Raw genomic sequence first — 20,756 nt, forward strand, 5'->3', positions numbered from 1 at the left:
ATCTAACAGGTAAACTGTTTCTTGTTTTCCTATTTTGCTTTGTTATCACCTTTTATGTTTAAATCATGTATCCATTTTGACTTTTTCTTGGAACATGGCATGAGATGTTGATCTTTGCCTAGTTTCTGCCATATTATTTTACAGTTTTCCCATCAATTTTTGTCAAATAAGTCTCTTTGGGTTTATCAAATAACAGATTAGAAAGGTCATTTACTACTGTGTCTTGCTGCTGGACTTTGATAATAATATAGAGAAATGATTTGTGTAAGTTATGCAACTTTGCTAAAGTTGGCAATTATTTCAAATAATTTTTAGTTGACTAAGATTGCCCCAAAATATCATCTATAAAGAGTGATAATTTTGTTTCCTCATTGCCTGTTCTAATTCCTTCAATTTCTTTTTCTCTTATTGCTAAATCTAACATTTCTAGTATAATATTGAATAATATCAGTGATGATGGGCATCCATATTTCACTTATGGGTTTTATTGGAAAGTCTTCTAATTTATTCCCATTACAGATATTCCTTATTGATGGTTTTTGATAGATACTATTTATCATTTTAAGGAAAGCTCTTTTTCTTCCTATGCTTTTAAAAGGAATGGAAGCTGTATTTTGTCAAAAGCTTTTTCTGCATCTGAGATATTAATTTGGTTATTGATAGTTAATTATGCTGATAATTTTTCCAATATTGAATTAGTCCTGCATGCTTGGCATAAACTCCACTTGGCCATAGTGTTTTATCCTAGTAAAAAATTGCTTTAACCTCTTTGTGAATATTTTATTTAAAAACTTTATTTAAAAATTTTATTTAAAAATTTTAAAATTGCATCAATATTCATTAGGGAAATGGGTCTATAATTTTGACTTTTCCTGGTTTAGAATCAGCAGCATATTTGTGTCATAAAAGTAATTTAGTAGGACTCCTTTTTATTTTTCCAAATATTTTTCTAATATTTTTATTTAGTATTTTCCTAACAATTTATATAGTATTAGAATTGTTCTTAAAATGTTTGGTAGAATTTATTTGTAAATCTACGTAGTCCTGGTGATATTTTTAGGGAGTTCACTGATGACTTCAATTTCTTTTTCTAAAATGGGATTATTTAAGTACTGTATTTCCTCATTTGTTAATTGGGAAATGTATGCTTTTGTAAATATTCATTCATTTAATTTAGATTGTTAAATTTGTTGGCCTACAGTTGGGCAAAATAGCTTCTAATTATTGCTTTAATTTTCTTATCATTCATTATGAATTCATTCTTTTCATTTTTTAATATGGGTAATTTAGTTTTCTTTTTAAAATCAAATTAGCCAAAGGTTTATCTATTTTAATTGTCTTCCCCCCCCCCCAATAAAACCAGCTCTTAGTTTTATTAGTTCAATAGTTTTCTTACTTTCAATTCATTAATCTCTCCTTTAATTTTTCCAATTTTCTAATTTGGTGTCTAATTAGGGATTTTTGCTTTGTTCTTTTTCTAGAAAGATTTTTAATTGCATGTCCAAATTATTGATTTGATTTTTCTCTATTTCATTCATGTAAGGATTTAGAGATATGAAATTTTCTTTTAAGTATTGCCATAGCTGTTTTCCATAAATGTTGTGGTTGTATCATTTTTACCATTTTTAAATGAAATTGTTTCTATAATTTCTTTGATCCACTCATTCTTTAGGATTAGATAACTTAATTCCCTATTAATTTTTAATCTATCTTTCCATGGTCCTTTATTCAATCTAATTTTTATTGCATCATGATCTGAAAAGGATGTAGAGTTCATATTTTTGCCTTTCTGCATTTGAGATTTTTTTTAATGCCCTAAAACATGGTTAATTTTTGTGTAGATGTGTCACTGAGAAATATATGTATTCTTTGTTATCCCCATTTAATTTTCTCCAGAAGTCTGTCATATCTAACTTTTCTAAAGTTCTATTCACCTTAACTTCTGTCTTTTGTGGTTAGATTTATCTAGTTCTGAGAGAGATTTATCTAGTTTGAGATCCATCCCCCTTACCCTGTCCAGTGTAGTTTTGCTGAACATGTCTTCCTGTAACTCATTTTGACGTCTCTTCTGAGAATCTGGATACTATTTGCATTTTTTGGTATTGATATGACTTCATTGTCTATGGTTCCTTTTATCAAAATGTAGTTTTCTTTGTTTCTTTTAATTAGATGCATTTTTGCTTTTGTTTTGTCTGAAATCAGGGTTGCTGCACTAGTTTTTTTTTTTTTTTTTTTTTTTTGTTTTGTTTTGTTTTGTTTTGTTTTTTGTTTTGTTTTACTCCAGCTCAAATTTAATAGATTCTGTTCCAGGCTTTTACCTTTTCTCTCTGTGTGCCTCTCTGTTTTTCTTGTAAACATCATCTTATAGGGTTCTGGCTTTTAATTCACTTTGCTATCCACTTCCATTTTATAGGAGAGGCTATCCCATTCACATTCATAGTTATGATTGCTTTGTATTTCCCTTAATCCCTATTTTCCCCATTTATGCTCTTCTTTTACCCTGTCCCTTCTTCACTAGTATTTTGTTTCTAACCACCACCTTCCTCAATTTGCTGTTCCTTCTATTATCCCTTCCTTTCCCCTCCCTTTCTCTACTTCTCTCTAGCATAAGGTAGATTTTATCCACATGAACATGCTATTCCCATTTTGATCCAAATACAATGAGAATAAGGTTCAAACAATGCTCCTCCCTCCTCTGCCCCCCCCCCCGTTGATTTCTTGCAATAGGTTTTTCATGGCTCTTCTCATGTGATATAATTTATTCCATTCTGCTCTCCCCTTTTACTCTTCTCCCAGTATGATCCTTCTTTCATACTTTGTAATCATCACATCAAAGTCAAGTTATTACTCACACCTTCTTTCTAAGTATACTATTCTAACTGCCTTAATAGAGATATAGTTCTTAAGCATTATGAGTATCACATTCCCATTTAGGGATATAAACAGTTTAACTTTATTGAATGCCATGTTTTTTTTTTGTTTTTTTTTTTTGTTTTGTTTTTTTCTTTCCTGTTTACCTTTTCAATTCTTCTCGAGTCTTGAATTTTTATCAAGTTTTCTATTCAACTCTGGTCTTTTCATCAGGAAAGTTTGTAAGTTCCCTATTTCAGTGAATATTCATCTTTTACCCTAGATTATGATGTTGAATTTTTCTGAATAGTTGATTCTTGGTTGTAATCCAAGCTCCTTTATATTCCAGAATATCATATTCCAAGTTCTCTGATCCTTTAATGTTGAAACTGCCAAATCCTATGTAATTTGACATTTGAAATGCTGCTTGCAAGATTTTCTCTTTGATTTGAAAATTCTGGAATCTGTTTCAGGAGGTGATTAGTGGATTCTTTCAATGACTATTTTGCCTTCTGGTTGTAAGATATCAGGGCAGTTTTCCTTGATAATTTCTTGAAAGATGCTGTTCAATCTATCTGCCTCTGTCTCTGTCGGTTTCTGTCTTTCTCTCCCTCCTTTCCTCCTCTCTTTCTCTTTATAGTTATTAGGTAGTCCAATAATTCTTAAATCACCTCTTCTGGAGCTATTTTCCAGGTCAGTTCTTTTTAAAATGAGCATTTTACATTCTCTTTTTTTTTTCTTTTGTTCTTGTTTGACCGATTCTTGATGTAGCATACAATCATTCACTTCTACTTGCCCAATTTTAATTTTTAAGTATTTTTGGTGGCTGGTTTTTTTTTTTTTTAATCTACTTTTCCATTTGGCCATTTTCTTCAATTTTTTGTGCTTTCCAAGTTGCTATTTCATACTTTTCTTGCATAATTCTTACTTCTTTCCTCAATTTTTTTCTCCTACCTTTCTTACTTGATTTCTAAAATCCCTTTTGAGCATTTCCGAGAGTGCTTTTTGGGCATGAGACAAGTTCATATTCCCCTTTGAGGTTTTGCATGAAATCATTTTGACACTGTTGTTCTCAGTTTGTGTTTAGATCTTCCCTGTTATGTAGCTTTCTATGATGGTTTTTTTTTTTTTTCTTTTCTTTTCTTTTTTTTTTTCTTGCTCATTTTAAAAGGTTGCATTCAGCTCTAGAGATATAGGACCACTGTCCCAAACTTCTGGGAATTCGGGGCCTGGCCACTGATTTTCTTCTGCTCTGGGGTTGGGAGCTTACCCTCTGTCTGAGGGTGACCTGGCCTAGTTGCTACTGTTGTGCCCTGGATTCTGAAGTTGGTACTTTGCTGCACTAGGGCTAGAGGCCTTACAGATGACTTGCTTCACCACTGGCCTGCTGAACAAGGACCTCCGAGTCTCACATGTTCATCTGTGCTGTGGCTAAGAGCCTCACATTGGGTTCTACTCCTCTTTTTTCTATGTGAGATGAACCTTTCCTGAAGTCCTACTAAGTTATCTTGGGCTGGAGAATTGTTTCATTATGTCTTTTTGTGTGGATTCTGTTGCTCCAGAATTCTTTTAAAGGCTTGATTTAATGTTGTTTCTGAGGGAAACTGGAATATTTCAGACAACTTCCTGGCTTTTCTTCATCATCTTGGCTCTGCCTATTGTAAACTTCTTTTGAGGATTATTTGGGTCTTATCTTTTTATTCCTAGTCCCTGTCACAGTTTATTGCATGGAAAACCAATATTTATTTTGTCTTATTTTCCTGTTACTGTAGATACAAGCACTATTCACTCACTCATATGTTAAGTCTTATTCATTATTCCTCATCTTCCATGTTTAATGGGTTAATAGATCCTCTCAATACTACCTCTACAGCAGAGGTTCCTAGACTTTGTTCAGAATAATCTTATATATTTTAAAGATTTCAAAGGTAACCAATTGTACTGAAATACAGTTGTGGACATATTAAAGAAACAAGTTTACTGACACCCAGGTTATGAATTCCTGATTTGCAATTTTGAGAGCTGTGTGCTGTGTATAGTGGAGAGAGCACTGGTTTAGTCAGGTGAGACTTGTCAATTTCCAACACTTATTGGCTGTATGCTCATAGGCAAGTCATCTAATTTTTTTGAGCCTCAGTTTCCCTACTTATGAAATAGGTGTGTAGTGGGGAGGGAGAGAGAGAAAGAAACAGACTGAAAAATGGGGAGAGAGACATAACACAGACAAAAAGAGAGAAAGACATAGAGAAAAACAGACAGAATGAGATGGGAATGGAGAGAGAAAAGGAAGGAGAAGAGAGAGAAAGGGGAGAGGGAGAAAAGGAGAAAAATAGAGACAGATATACACACACACATACACGACAGACACAACACACATATACACACACTCACAGAGGGAAGGAGAGAAAGGGTAGGAAGAGAGCCAATCTTAAGGAAGATCTAAGGTCAGTTTTGACTTGTGTAATTACAAAATGAGTCACTTAGCTCTCCAGTGGCCCTGGCAATTCCAAGACTATAACTTGCAGTACAAATACCAATCTGCTATGATGGAGGGAATTTCCTTTCTAGGAGTTTCATACATGAGTGAAATTGCAGGTATACAAACAATAGGTATAGTAATGTCAAGTCACGTGGTTCATGGAATGTGAGGGTTAAACGACTCTGAATCACCATGCAAATGTTAGCCATTATTATTATTATTCTCTTTAGCACCCACGCCTTCCTTTCAATTGCCAAGGTCACAGCCATAATATAGGCTCATATTACTATCCTTTGGACACCATCAATGCTTTTCTAATTTTTCTTTCTATCTATTTTCCTTCTATAGAATGCATCCTTCAATTACCCTCCTTCATTCAAAACCCTTCAAGGGCTCTCTCTTTCTCCTTCTCCCCCAACTCCACACACAGTGACTCTTTCCTCTGATATTTAAGTTTAGCATAACTTACCTTTATAATTTTACTTCACACTAATCCTATTCATGTACTTTACAATTCAGACAAAAAGGACTATAATTCCTACAAGAAGCTCTATGGTGTGCTGGGCAGGATTTGGGATGAGAGGACCTGAGGTTTAATACAGAGTCTATTACTTGCTACCTATCTGACTTTGGGAAAGGTACCTAACCTTTCCGGACCTCAGTTTACTCATTTGTAAAATGAGTGTTGGGCAAGGTGCTCTTTAATATCCCTTGCAGCCCTAAATCTCTGAGCCAGTGTTACATTCTTCTACTTTCTTATATTTGTTCATGCTATTCTCTATATCTGAGAAACCTTTCCTTCCAACTTTACTTGTTAAAATTCATCTTTTAAGACCCAGCTCAAATGCCACATCTTCAATGATGCCTTCCCTGATTACCTCAGCCAGAAATAGTATTTTCCAGCTCAGATTTCACTTAATACTTTTTGTTTTACTTTTATGTACATGTCATTTTTTTATTATAATTATTTGTATATATGAAATACAAGCATATGTAAGTATATGTTTATATAAATATGTCATATATCTTGTCCCTCTACTAGATAAGCTTCTTTGAAGAGCAAGGATTCCAATAATCCCAAATTCAACAAATGTTTCTTAATATTTGAATATTGAAATATTCAATAAATTTTTCTTATGTAGAATGCTGTTATAGGTATAAAGAAAAGCAGAAAGATTAAGTATGAGCCTTCATAGTACTCCCAATCTGGCAGACACTGTCTGCTAATATACAATATGCTTGTATTTCCAGTGACTGTTAACACACTGCTCTATACATATAAGTGATTAATAAATGTGTTAAGTTTATTTGAAAACACTGGGAAAAGAAAAATTGGGTAGGTAACTGGATATATTTACTTGCTAAGAGATCACAGGTATCCACAGTATCTGTTTACACTGAACAAAGTATATATTTTAAATGTTATTTGTTCTTTTGAGCATAAATGTCAATTTTTTTTTTCAGAGTACGCTCCTGATTTGCTCTTTGTTTGTTTTACTCAAGAACTGAAAAAGATTTTACCTTCTTTGCTAACATCATTATTTACCACCTTTCCCTCTGCTACCTTCTTTATTATATTGTCATGAGGCACTTTATATGTTAGTATCTTCTCAAAACTTTGGCTTATGAGCCCCCACCCATGTTTTCCTTTTTCAAAGTTATGCTGATATGATAAATTTGTTAAATCAAAATACATTTAATCAACCAGTGTAACAAATTAAGTAACAAGAAAAGATGCCTTTAAACACAAAGGGATATATTTTTCCACAGTTTATAGTATTTCCAATGGGGTGTGCATATAGCAGGGAACACTTATGACCAAGGAAGAAACCTGGATATGCATATATGAAGAAGCATTCACACAGGGATATATGTGGTAAAGGCAAACATATATATGACTTGCAACTCATACCTCCAGTGCTGCAGAGCCAATGATGTTTTTGATGATGACATAATTCTGCTCTCTACTGGGCTTTTGTGCCTTTGTTCATTGCTAGATATTATATTGCTCCTGCTGGTTCCTTGTTGCAATGTTTGCAGATTTTCATTGTTTGCTGTTCTGCATTCTTGTTACAATTTGTTAGTCTTCAGCTATTCTCCCTTTTTTTGGCTATTTGCTGTTTTCTGCTACCATATGCTGGCTAGGGTTAAGCTCCTTTAGTTTGACTTGTTTTGGGACATGAAAATATTACAGCTGCACACAGCTAGGCAGTCAGTAAAAACCATCAGACTGGATTATATCTTTTTTTTTTTGATTTTTGACTGACTGACTCTTTTGTTGTTACTCAAATTGCCAGGTCCAACCAAGTATTTGACTTGGGTTTAAGAAATACCTTTTAACTCATGTCAGATCCATGATTATCAGTCTGCATTCCCTCAACAATTTGGGGGGCTTTGCCCACCCCCAAAATTGGAAAGAAGCTGTGTGGTTGTGATGTTGCTTCCCTTAGCTCCCACCTTTCTCCTGTGGTTGCCAAACAAAACATTCTGGGGGCAAGAACAAAAGAGATGGTAGAAGTCTCAGGGCTATTGCCTAGCTCTTTTGTTCTTAACTCCTACCTTTATTATGCATTCCTGCCAATAATTCTGACCTTTGTTCATCATTCCTACTAAGTAATCTGCTGACCTATCTATATACACTCTTAAGAGTTCTGGCAACTAAAAACCTGCATGACATTAAGCTAGTCAGTGATGTTCTTTGGACCTCAGTTTTTTCATCTACAAGTTGAGGGGATTGGACTAGATGATCTCAGAGACCTTTCTAGTTCTAAATTTGGGACCCTGTGATCTAGAAAAGTGGCATTTGCACAAGGGGAAACAACTAGCTAAGAGTCTAATAAGCATGGTCAACCACAAAGGAGACTTTTCTCTTGTTAATAACTATGAATGTAGAAGCAAATAATACATATTCTGTTCTCTCATTTATCCAGAGACTGTGAGTAATGGGAATGCTGTACATACCTATAACACCTAGTTTTTTGTTTTTCATGTGGGAAAGCAGTAGATACCCCTATAACACTTAGTTTTTTGTTTTTCATATGGTAGACACTTATGGCATAGAGAAATTCTGAGAAGAGAGTGGTTTTTACCAATATAGGCTAGCTCCTACTCTGTAATTTAAAAGAGTTTTAGAGAGTCTTTGAAGCAATCATCATTTATATGACTTCCTTAGGGTCACAGACCCCCTAGGTCCAGGACTGAAAATTAGGTCCTTTTGACACCAAGGCAAACTCTCTGATTCACTGTGCTATGCTACCTCTAAGAAATGAAGCAATGAGCTTGATGAGGCAGTGAGCTTGAGTAAATTCAAGTGATCAAGTGTTGTTCAAATGAATTACTAATTATTCTACTAGTAAGTAATAGAACTTTTGTATTTTGGTGTTAAATATGACCTTGTGGGCAGATATATCAAGGTCAATACAGCATCTAATACTGATACTCAAAAATTGTAAATGATCTAGAAAGTATCCTGAGAATCTTCTAGACCTAAGATTCTTTTATTGAACAAATTTATTCTCCTTTCCTAGCTGCCATATTAAAATATTTTAGGCTGAAGATTTTTTTTAAAAGGGTGGAACCAATAAGATATAAGATATTGTAACTTAATATTCATAAATAATAGTTCACCCAGAAAAGAAAAAAAACACCACCTTTGTTTTCCAATAAACTGATGGAGCAGATTGTAAAAAGTGGAATGAATATCTCATTTACCATTAGAAGAATAGCAATCCAAAGCACATATCATCCTGATACCTCCTTAGCGACTATTCAATCCTTTCTATACTAAAATTTTATCTTGTCTGGATAGATTAGAATCTTATAGATAAATATTGATGTTAATATCTGCTATAGTAACATTTTCAGCCTGGATCATTGGGTTATGTAAAAACAGAGTTAATATTAGTATTTGACTACATTATCATGAATTAATTTTCAAGGTGAATGAAAAAAATATGGGAAATCATAGTTTGAATTCTTTAAAATTAAAATTTAATAATTATAATGAATTAGTTTTTAAGGTGAATGAACAAAAATATGGGAAATCATAGTTTGAATTCTTTAAAATTAAAATTTAATATTTTAGTTTATGAAAAATGTGTATTGCATATTCAATTTAAAATGCATACCTATCTTCATTTTCTTTTATCTTTATTTGGGCTTGATAGGCTTGTCTTACTGTTTCATCATATGCATTTGGATTGATCCATGGTGTTTTTCCATTAGCCTGAAGTTTGGCAAGATCATTTCGAAGTCTTTCATTTTCATACTCCAGTTTGTTAATAGAAGCTGTGTACCTTGCATGTTCCTTGTTACAGTAATCTACATTCTGAGGATGGAAATAAAATATTAGATGATTTTTATTACTATTTTTCTTAGGTTAAGTATATTGGTAAGTAAATATCAACCCAATTCATAATTGATTTTACTCTTGCATGCTATCTGAAGACTCTATTCCCCATTTTCCCCCAGAGGATATGTATAATAAAGAAGGACAGCTTACCATTTATTTTCTTTCCAGGATAAAGATGTTGCCTATGTTACCGATGTAAATATTTCTTTATTATATGAATTCACTTAACATAAGAGTGATGGGCACAGAAAGTCTTATAGATTGCTAATTGTAAAGTTATGCTCATTTTAACTAGGTTCTTAATGTAGTAAGATACTCCTTTAATTCCTCCTTAATTGATTCTCTAACTCACTCTTCATAGCTGGTGCTTCCTAGCCAGTCCTTATACTCTACAAAGAAAACAAAGGTCATTTACCAGGAGCCTTCTCTTTTGATCTTTTCTACATTTCACAATGCCTTGACCTTATCTCCTATTCCTTTCCTTCTGGCCCTTCTTGCCAACATCAACATTCTCATTTTCCTCTTCTCCAATCTTCTTGAGCAGATGGTCCGCAGAATCATCTCTTTGATTTTTTTCCCCCCACCTTCTATTAGTTCCCTTTTCATTAACTACAAATAAGCTAAATCCTTGACCCTGGATGTTGGGAGGCTCCAATAAGAAAACAAATATAAAGCATTTTGTTAATACAAGTAGTCATTAGTTTATAGTCATCAGGCCTGGTGCCCTGAGCTTTCTATTTTACTCTAGCTGAATTCAAATATTATTTAAAGTGCAACACAAAGAAAGGTGTGCTGACAAATGTTTAATAACAACCAGGCTTTGCAGGATATGTGTGTGAGGTAGGATTGGGGGGGGGGGGGGTTAAGGGCGGGAACGAGGAAGAGGAGAGGAGAGGGACAAACAGGGACAGAGTCATACATTTTAAAGTTTAATCTGCATTAGTATCATTTTTTAAAGTCTAGACAATCAACAAATCAATAAACCAAGTCTAGATTTGTAGCAATTCAAAACTAGTTCTAGCACACCCTTGCCTCAAGCTAACATTCTGCCCTTTTCAAATAAGCTTCTAGTAAAAGTTGTTTATATTTGTCAACTATATACAATTAACTCTTCACTCTCATTCATTTTTCATCTCTCTGTAGTCTGGGCTGCTATGCTCATCAGGTAACTGAAACTACTCTCTTTAAAATTAGCCTTAACTGCCAAAAAGCTGTTAGCATTTTCTCAGTCCTCATCCTTCTTAACCTCTCTGCAGCATTTAATACAATTGTCTACCTACTGTCATCTTGTATGTTCTCTCTTCTTTTGGTCATCCTCCTACCCTCTGACAGGTCCTTCTCTTTCTCCTTTGATAGATCATCAAGCACATTATATTCCTTAACTGTGACTGCTTTCCTTGAGCCCTCTTCTTTTTCTACACCCTTTCTCAGGTAATCTCATCACCTCCCATGAATTTGATTAACATCTCTGTGTGGATGAGATCTAGATCTATATATCTAACCTCATTATTCTCCTTAGCTCTAATCCTGAACACTTTCTATCTATTGATTATGTCACATCTTATGTCCCATATGTCAAACTATAACCAAAATTGAACTCATCTTTCCCTTAAACATATTATTCTTTTAAATTTGTATCTATAAAGGACACTAGCATTCCCCTAACTCAACCAATTTCATAAACTCAGTGTCATTCTGGATTCATTGGAATTTCCCTTATTCCACAAATCTAATCAGTTGCCAGATCTTATTGTGTCTACCTTTACTATTCCTCTCAAATCTTTCCAGTGCTTTTCATTCACAATAACAATCACCACCTTTCATCTGGAATATAACTACAACCTCCTAATTGGTTTCCCTACCTAAAGTCTTTTCAAATCATCTGCACACAACTGTCAAAGTCTTTTTTTCTTAAAGATATTATTAGATTATTTCTCCATTCAATAAACACTGTGGATCCCTATTATCTCTAAAATGATGAAACTCTTTTAACTTGTCCCTAATATCTCTTTCTAGTTTATTTATGTCTACGGCACTGAGAAAGTGCCTATAGCACATAGTTATAAATGCTTTTGATTTCCTTTTACACTTTGAACAATTTAGGTAAATTGACCTTTTCACAGAATAATATATTGTACATGACAGTCTATCTCCCATCTCCATGCCTCTGCACAAAGGCTTGTGCACTGCCTAAGAATCCAATAGTTTTTCTAACTCTGTTCAAGTACTGACCTTTGGCCTTTTCTCCTGTAAATGATTTTGTATCTATTTTGTACATGTATAGAATGTAAGGTCTTTGGGACAAGAACTCCCCTCACTTTTTATTTTCTATATTTCCATCAACTAAAATAAGTGTCTAGCTTAATACATGTTTGTTGATTAGTTTATTAAACACATACTAAAACAGTAAAATTTAGAATATTCATATAGTTCTTGGGATCTATATATAAGAAGATAGGCTTGAATTAAGATGAGTTTAAATGTTTGCATGCTCCATATTCCATTAATACACATATAAAAAATTCTTATTTTTTAAGCTAAAGGAAGAAACTCCAGACATCATTCAATTCAACTTCTCCCTTCCCATTTTCTATATCTGGAAATCGAGACCCAGAGATGTTAAGTAATTTGCTTCAAATGATGTAGTTAACTAGTGTCAAAACTGGTTCTCTGGCTTTGTAGCTTCTCCACTATATCACTATCAGCCATCTGTTTTTTTGTAACTCCAGACACTTTAGTATAATATATTCTTAGGGACTTTCATGAGGTTTCTAGTTTAGTAGAAAAAAATGTAAATAAAGTTCTTTTAGTCCTTTTTTGAAGCTCTAGATTTTTGTAATCCAGACTAGAAGAAATAGAATAATTCATTTCACTAAGATTAAAGTTTAACATGAACATACCAATGTTCTTTTTTTGGGGGTGAAATTCTTTAAATTTAGGCTGAATTTAAAAACAGTAGTTCTCATTTTTTTAGATCCCATGCCCCCAAAGAGCTTATTTATGTGGATTATTATCTACTGATATTTAAGTTAGAAATCACATGTTATTATAAAAATACTTTTGACTTCATAGATCCTTTGAAGGGGTCTTGGGAACACCATGAGAACCACTAATTGAGAATATCGTTTTTCCAAATATAAATTTTGAGAGCCACCTTCAAATAATCACTGATGTGGGAAAGGCAAGGTCAAAGAGACAATAAGGAACAAAGCCAGGATTTAAACACAAGCCTTTTAACTCTCCACTGTTTCATAGAAACAGTCATTATATCCTTTTAAGAGCTTTTAATTAAACATTGTTATATATCTAATACATGTGATAGAATTTGGGGGGATTCAAAACACTAAAAAGCTTATATCTACAATATAATATAATAGGGTTACGTTAAGTATACAAATAATTATGAAATAGGCTAAAAAATAGTGATTAGGAATAAAGGGGCAACGAGGATCCAGCATTACTTTGAGAGACCCAAAGAAATTAGAAAAGGTCTGTTTTGAATTATCATATTTTATTTGTTTATAAGTACATCTAAATATTTTCAGTTGAGAAACAGCATAAAGACAAATGCCAGTAAAATATATATTCAATTTAAAATTTTATGGGGTTTTCTTTGTTTTCTTTCATAGAGGCCGTATATTCTTCTACTGCAATTGTTGGATAATGAGTAACTTATGGGAATTCAGAAAATGTTTAATTAGTTTTCTATTTCAATCTTAAGTAAATTAACCATGAGGGTTCTCTCTAAGCTAAAATTCTTCTGAAAAATGAATAATTTGGAGGAGTTTGTATACTTCCATGCTTAGGAAATTATTTTTTTGATGGAAAGAACATTTTACTAAAAGAATTATTTGTAATCATGGGATTCAAACTTTTAGGATCTTAGTCCATTGTTTGATTTATCAAGATCAGAAATTAATAAAATTTAAATCTATCAGTCCTGGGACACTAAGAATAGGGATGAATTAAATAACAAAGGTGACAAGAATATAGTCTTATGGATATAGTGTTAACAAAAGAAGAACACAAAGAAAAGAAGAGATGAAACAAAGGTGGGACTGTAAGAATCATTTAAATACAGAATTCATAATACAGGGACATTAATTCAGATCAAAATTCATTTCTCTTCATTTATGTATTTGATCTATTGAGTTGATTAGAAAAAAAAAAGTAGATAGGAGAAGTTGGGCCAAGAGAAATGCCAGAAAAATGCATCCACAATTATTCTGAAGGACTTATGATGAAAAATCCTATCTATACCCAGAGAAAGAACTGGTTGTATCTGAGCAATATCTTTTTTAAGTTAATTTTTCTTGAGGATTATTATTTTAATTAGGGCAGGAGATCTAGCTTTTTTCACAAGTGGATTCTTTATTGTGAGTGGAGATGACAAAGGAGAGAACCTGGAACTCAAAAATTTTAAAAACAAATGCAAACAAAATTGTTTTGAATTTAATTGGGGGAAAATATTAAATAAAAAAAAAGAAAAATGCTCAGAGTTGATTAAACTGATTGATTTTGGTGGGGTTAGGACTCAATAAGCCTTCTCTATTCTGTTTGTAGTTGTTTGCAGGATGTGTTCATTCTGATTTCTTAAAGTATCAATTGATGGGGCCAAAACTTTTAACAAAATTTGTCCTTCATAAAGAATTTTGTATTGAAAAATGAGAATGTCCTGCAAAAGACTAATTGTACTTTCCAATATTAATTTGTATAGCACTTTTTGATCTACTGCTGAAAGAATAAATCTATGACTGTTTGACCTTAGTCTTCATTATGGTAACTAAGAATGATGATTGCAGTGATGAGTAAAAATCAGAGTTTTCCCAATGTTTAAAGAATAAGACAGGAAATGTATTATAGGAGGCCATTCAGTACCACTTAAAGCTGAAAAAGAATGGTCACACCACCTTTACTTAAAGATGAAAACTGAGGGGATGCACAATATCACTTGAAGCAATCCATTCCACTTTTAGATAGCTCCTAGTTCTGCCGTCTAGGCAAAATAAATCTCAATGCTTTTCTAAATGACTTCTCTTCTCCAGACTAAACATCTCCAGTTCCTTTAACCAAATCTCAAAGTGGACCATGACATCAGAGAGATGATGCCATGACATGTAAATGAATTGGATTTAAGTGAGGGGTGCTGTGCAAGGTCACCTGCCTCACTTTCCCCTCCAGAGCCATTGAAAGTCTAGTGGCAAGATAAAGATTCAAGACATCTGGAGATAGCTGACATGCTTCTTAAATTGTGGAATTCAACAGTAGGAACACAACCCTCTCTATATATTCTTATTGTTCACAGAAGCTATGGTCAGCCTAAGATATCATTAGCTTATTTGGCTTCCATATCACATGTTGACTTATGTTAAGTCTGCAGATTACTAAAATCTCTCCAATAACTACTTGTCCAATTACATATCCAGTTTGTGCTTGTGAAGTTGATTTCTTTAACTCAAATATAAAACTTCACCTAATTCTATTTAATTCAAGGCACTAATTTGTTGAAACTTTTTTGAATCCTAATTTTGTCCATTATTCCCATCCCAGCTCTAGTTTTGTAATTTTGACAAATACTATATACTATCCGAGATCATTTATATGATGCATAAAAAACCATACAAAGTCCTACTTTGATCTTGTGTTTGTGATGGTTCTGCTAGTAGAACACAAGCATGCTGGAGTGATTTTCATTAAGGTCCCAGCAACTAATTGTTATCTGCTGCTTGAGGAACAGATCAGCTGTGGCTAAATAGAAGGATGAGATCACTGATTCTCTTTGGAGAGGCAAATAAAAGAACCGACAGGCTTAAATTTTGCTGTCTAGCCAAAGGCAACTAGAGACCTCACTTTCTAGTATACATAGTCACCTTATTCTCATGATTAACATAAGTAAAAAAAAAAGACGATGATAAATATAACAGCATCTTATGCACCAGCATATGAGGAAACAAAAATATTCCTCAAAGAATTACTGTATTCTAAATTGGTGATGCAATAAACACATTGCAAGAAAGTCACTGAGTATTAAATATGATTCAAAGTAAGCATGAGATAGATAATAGGAAAATATGGTTCAGAATCAAGAAACAAAAGAAAACAGAAGTATGCTGACCATAAAGAAGTCTTAACTTTATAAATAGCATTTTCTTTAAGAAAGGCAATTTTGGGGCAGTTAAGTATATAGGGGCAGCACAGTAGATAGGAGCTGAATTTAAATCCAGGTTCACCACCCCCTCACCCAAAACCATGCACAATGCAGCAGAGTATGATGGAGGATAGCTTGATGGATGTGTTGTCAGGTGTTTTTGACACTTAATATCTAAGTGATACTGGACAAGTCAAACTTCTGTCCGATGCCTTTGTTTTCTGATCTGTGAAATGAGGATAAGAGAACCTTCCTTTTAGGGATGTTGTATCAAATGAGATAATATGAATAAGACTCTATGTAAGTGTAATCTATTGTTAAGAATTGGATGGTGCTAAATAATTCAAGCATAACATTATACAAAATAAGATTGCGTAGTTTTTAAAATTAAATTCTAAATTCTCTTTTTCCTCTTATCCCTTCCATGCCAGTTGAGAAGGCAATAAAAACAAAACCTGTTACAAATATAGTCACAGAAAACAAATTTTTGCATTATCCAAGAAAAAAGGAAATATGACTTAGAGATTGACTATATCTTAAACTGGCAAAAGGATTAGTTACAATATAGGAATCATTTTTCAATTGCTCATCTCTATATATAGACCCTCAATTTATTGGAAAGGATCAAAATTAATTTCAAATTAAAAGATTAAAAATATGGAGTACAATTAAACAAACTATTATTATTATTGACAGGAAAATGAATAAAGGGGCAGATATTGACATGCACTATCACCATTTACAGTAGAAACTTAACTGATTAAAAACAAACAGCCACAATGAGGCGGCCAAAATAGCCTAGGAAATAAAACACATGGATGAGGGGTTGGAAGGCACTGTATCATTTTACAGATGAGGAACTGAGGTCTAAAAGAACTGAAGTGACTTGCTCTAGATCAAATAGGTAGTGAGGAGCAGAAATAGCATTTAAACAAAGTTCTTTTGGCTTTAAAATCAGTTACCTACAAGGGCAAATAGACTCAGAGAAGGGTGGTAGAAGATCATAAGCAATGCTGCTTCATAAAACCAAAAGAAGTGGAATAAGGAAGAATGAATTGGTCAAAAGCTTATTAGCCCAATACACAAGACATTATCTCAAGAGCATTTAAAGACAAAATTGGAAGCAATCCAATAGGCAGACCAAAAAGAAAAAAAAGGAAGAACTAATTTATAACAAAATATTTTCTTTTATTGGTTACAAGGGAGATATCATATTGGGCATTAACACTACAGTCTTTGATGTGCCTGAATGAAGATTTAAAGATTAAAAAATATTTGGACTTGATCAAGTCTACACTGGAAGATCTGTGCTGGAGATCATCCAATTTAGAATCAAACCATAAAAAATATTAAATTTGTATTAAGTGTAAGACTAAAGGATCTAAATTAAAAGGGGCAAAATGTCCCTGACCTCAAAGAGCTTATATTCTTAAGTGGAATCAGAATACAATATCTATTTTAAAGGGAAGAATTAAATGATTAGGAAAAAACATGATTAAAGCAGTTGGCAATATGTCTACCTTATTACCAAAGTAAAACATTTCAGCAAAATGGGATATATATGTATATACGTATGCTGTGGACATCCTTGAAGAAAATAAAGAGAAAGGAAGAGGTCAGGTTTTCACAAATTATATTCTATAACAAACCATATATTCAGAGTTATAAATTGATTAATAAAGGTACAGAGGATACCAAGTCCCACTGTTTATTGTTCGTAGACTATTAAAAGCATTTGAGCTGGTAAAAGAAAATGCAGCCTAAAAGGTGCTCTTTCAACAAGATTTCTTGTATATGTAAAAACTGAGACAACTTTGTTCTGATGATCAAGCAAAACAGAAGAAAAGGGAGAAACGCTCCACGCTCATCAGAAGAGGATATCCAGCACAGAATCTAAATAGAAGGTTCCCTGTAATGAGGCTATTCCTGTCTGCAGATGATATTGTGCTATTTGTATGAAGCCTCTAATAATAGAAAGAAAAACTAAATGAATGAGGATTGTGTATTGTACAGATTATAATATGCAAATATATAAAAGTAACACCCTGAATAATTCATATGTATAACATATATATACTCATATATTTTCCCTTAGAAGTATTAATGTACTTTTAAACTTTGTTAAGCTTTACATTAATGTTTATGCTTTGATAAGTTTAAAAGTGCACTAAGATTTTAGGGACATAATTTATGTGTATACATGTGTTTTTGTTTACATATACATATATGCATATCATTGTATACATATATATGCATGTACATACCTTAAGAGATGCATATGCATATTGGACAAATGCTGCAGATTGACAATGAGAAGAATCAAGAATTATATAAAAGGAAATGAGAAGGTTGGATTGCATCTGGGAAATTATATCATACTTTCATTGATCCCCCAAATCTCAATACATTTTAAACATTAATATTCTTCTAATCATGGTATATTACTGTGATTCATATAAATAATATAATCTCCATAGAATCAAAATTGTGTGTGTTCCAAAGGGCAATTGAGAGATAGGTGGTGGGCATAAATAGACTACAAATATTAGCAGTGATGAATGGCACACAAGAAACAATATAAAAGGTATCATCAAAGATATGTGATATAAAAAACATAGAATATTTGTCTATAAAATAGAAACAATAGAAATATTATAGAATAGAAAAATATTAGAAAATAGAATAGAAAATGAATAGAATAGAAAAATATATGGAGATTCTGATAGGTATTGAATTAGATATCTAATTGGTATCTACTCTAGTATCTAAATAATGTTAAGACATTGAAAGAATATCCCTTTGCAAGTTAGATAAGAACCTCACCTCTATAATTAGATTTATGGGAGAGTTACACAGGAGCTATACAGGATGAGAAAGATGGTGGAGGTTTAGATCTGCATCATTGGAGAGAATTCTAGAACTTTGACTGCTGTGACAAGATCATAAAATTAGAATTTAAAGGTGCTTTAGACATCCCATGATTCAATAACCATATTTTGCTGATGAAAAATTTGAGATGCAAAGGAATTAAACAAAGGCACACAATAAGTATCAGATGTAGAATTAGAACCTCTAATTCCAAATCTGGTAGTCTTTCCATAATAATATGTTGCCTTAAAGTATAGTCCACATGAAAATTTATTTCTTTTTCTTTGAGAATATAATTGGTCTATACTTAGAACTTTCTTATTCTTGCTCCTGAATTGTTTTCTAGTTTTTTTTTAAATTGTCTATATTTGCAAACTAGATTAAAATCATCTGAAAATATGAAGAAATAAACAGACCAGTATTTATGAAGAATTATTGTATAAATTCATAGACTTTTTTTTTTTGTATTTCATTACAGTAAAAATTCTACAAAGTAGCTTTTCATGCAGAGTTAGTACCCAAATAATTTTTGGGTGATTTCTTTAAAATGGTAAGGAAATTTCTAGAACAAAGGAATGTATTTATTAATTAGGAATAATTGGGGAGAAAACCAGTTTGAATAAGCGAAGCAAATAAAATTCAAACTTTAAAGAAAGAGAAATGCAGCTTTATTTCTGATAAAATGACACCTAGCAAATGTCCATTTAGGATTGGTTCTAATGAATGAATTGTAATTGATATTACAAATATATTTATATCAATTATTAGCATGGAAAATATGTGTTTAGCAGAAATAAATGTGCTTGAAAGCAGCTTGTATTCTTTAATAGTTTAAGCTTTAGCATCCCTTGGCATCTTGCCATACTATTAATTTGCTTAAAAAACTTTATCATCAGTGCAACAGTAAACCAACCTAGCTTTTGCTCAAATTCCTGCAAACTGTGAATTCAGTAGGATCTGATTTAATGAGTTTTTACTGTATCTTTCTTAACTAATGAAACATAGGAGATAATAGCATTTTGTACAAATAGAGAACCATAGAAAAAAGATCTTGATATAATGAACTTGATTCTTTGTGGGTTATCTGCCAAAAGTTGAGAAGTAAAGCCAGTAAAATCTCTTTTTAGAGTAAAATTTGTGCACAAGAGTCACAGATTGAACTATATGGTATCACTGATTCTATTATTATTATTATTATTATTATTTTCCCTTTCTGAGGCTGGGGTTAAGTGACTTGCCCAGGGTCACACAGCTAGGAAATGTTAAGTGTCTGAGATCAGATTTGAACTCGGGTCCTCCTGAATTCAAGGCTGGTGCTCTATCCACTGTGCCACCTAGCTGCCCCGATTCTATTATTTTTTTAAGCATCTCTCTGAAAAATGAAATAAAACTACTGAATAGTGACTATAGCTACACTGCCCATAGGGAAATGGGACTGCACTTAACTGTTATGTATCTAGTGCCTTACAAATGTTTCATAAGTTCCTGTATGATAGAGTGGGCATTTTTGATATCTATTACTAAATTGTAAATCTGCAAGATACTTGGTAGAATAGTTTTTAAAAGCTACTTAATATACATAGTTAAATAAAATTGGCCTACCTTAGCATCAGTAACTTCACTTGTCTAGAACCAGAAAAATATGACATAATTATTACCTTAATAATAGTCAACTATCACATATCTTAAATGATCTAGAATAATTACAAAAGCATTTTGAGACTCATTTTTACAGGAGTTGAAATTCCCAACTGTAATGTTTGATTATTTAGTTTTTTCCATTTAACAATTCCAATTATTTCACAAAAGACTAAATATTAAATTGTATTATTTTTAACACAGAAAAAGTACTAAAAACTTCTTTTTTTACCCATTTTTATTGGGGGATCCAAAAGAAATTAAATACAGAAACTTTTCTCTCAAGGAGTTTATAATTTCATTGGGAAGAGACAATTTATATGAATAATATAACAATAAATAGTATAATATAAATTATAATTATATGATATAGGAGGATGAGACTTGATATCATTTTTATCCTAATCTTTTGAATGATATAA

The 20,756-nt window shown here is 32.6% G+C and overlaps 1 protein-coding gene across 10 annotated transcripts in view; it reads right to left on the bottom strand.

The window, feature by feature from the left end:
• The window catches only part of DEUP1 (deuterosome assembly protein 1), a 130,524-nt gene that overhangs the window by 19,367 nt on the left and 90,401 nt on the right, over positions 1–20,756 (bottom strand). For 7 of the 10 annotated variants that reach the window (XM_074304551.1, XM_074304548.1, XM_074304543.1 and 4 more), the window contains 2 exons: positions 20,299–20,322; positions 9,457–9,656 (listed from right to left, as the gene is read on the bottom strand). In XM_074304551.1, the coding sequence (XP_074160652.1) occupies positions 9,457–9,656; positions 20,299–20,322 (224 nt within the window). The remainder of the gene's footprint in view (positions 1–9,456; positions 9,657–20,298; positions 20,323–20,756) is intronic. The other 3 variants (XM_074304552.1, XM_074304546.1, XM_074304542.1) reach the window with 1 other exon arrangement.

This window comes from Sminthopsis crassicaudata, chromosome 3 (assembly GCF_048593235.1).
Source record: "Sminthopsis crassicaudata isolate SCR6 chromosome 3, ASM4859323v1, whole genome shotgun sequence".
Classification (NCBI taxonomy): Eukaryota; Metazoa; Chordata; class Mammalia; order Dasyuromorphia; family Dasyuridae; genus Sminthopsis; species Sminthopsis crassicaudata.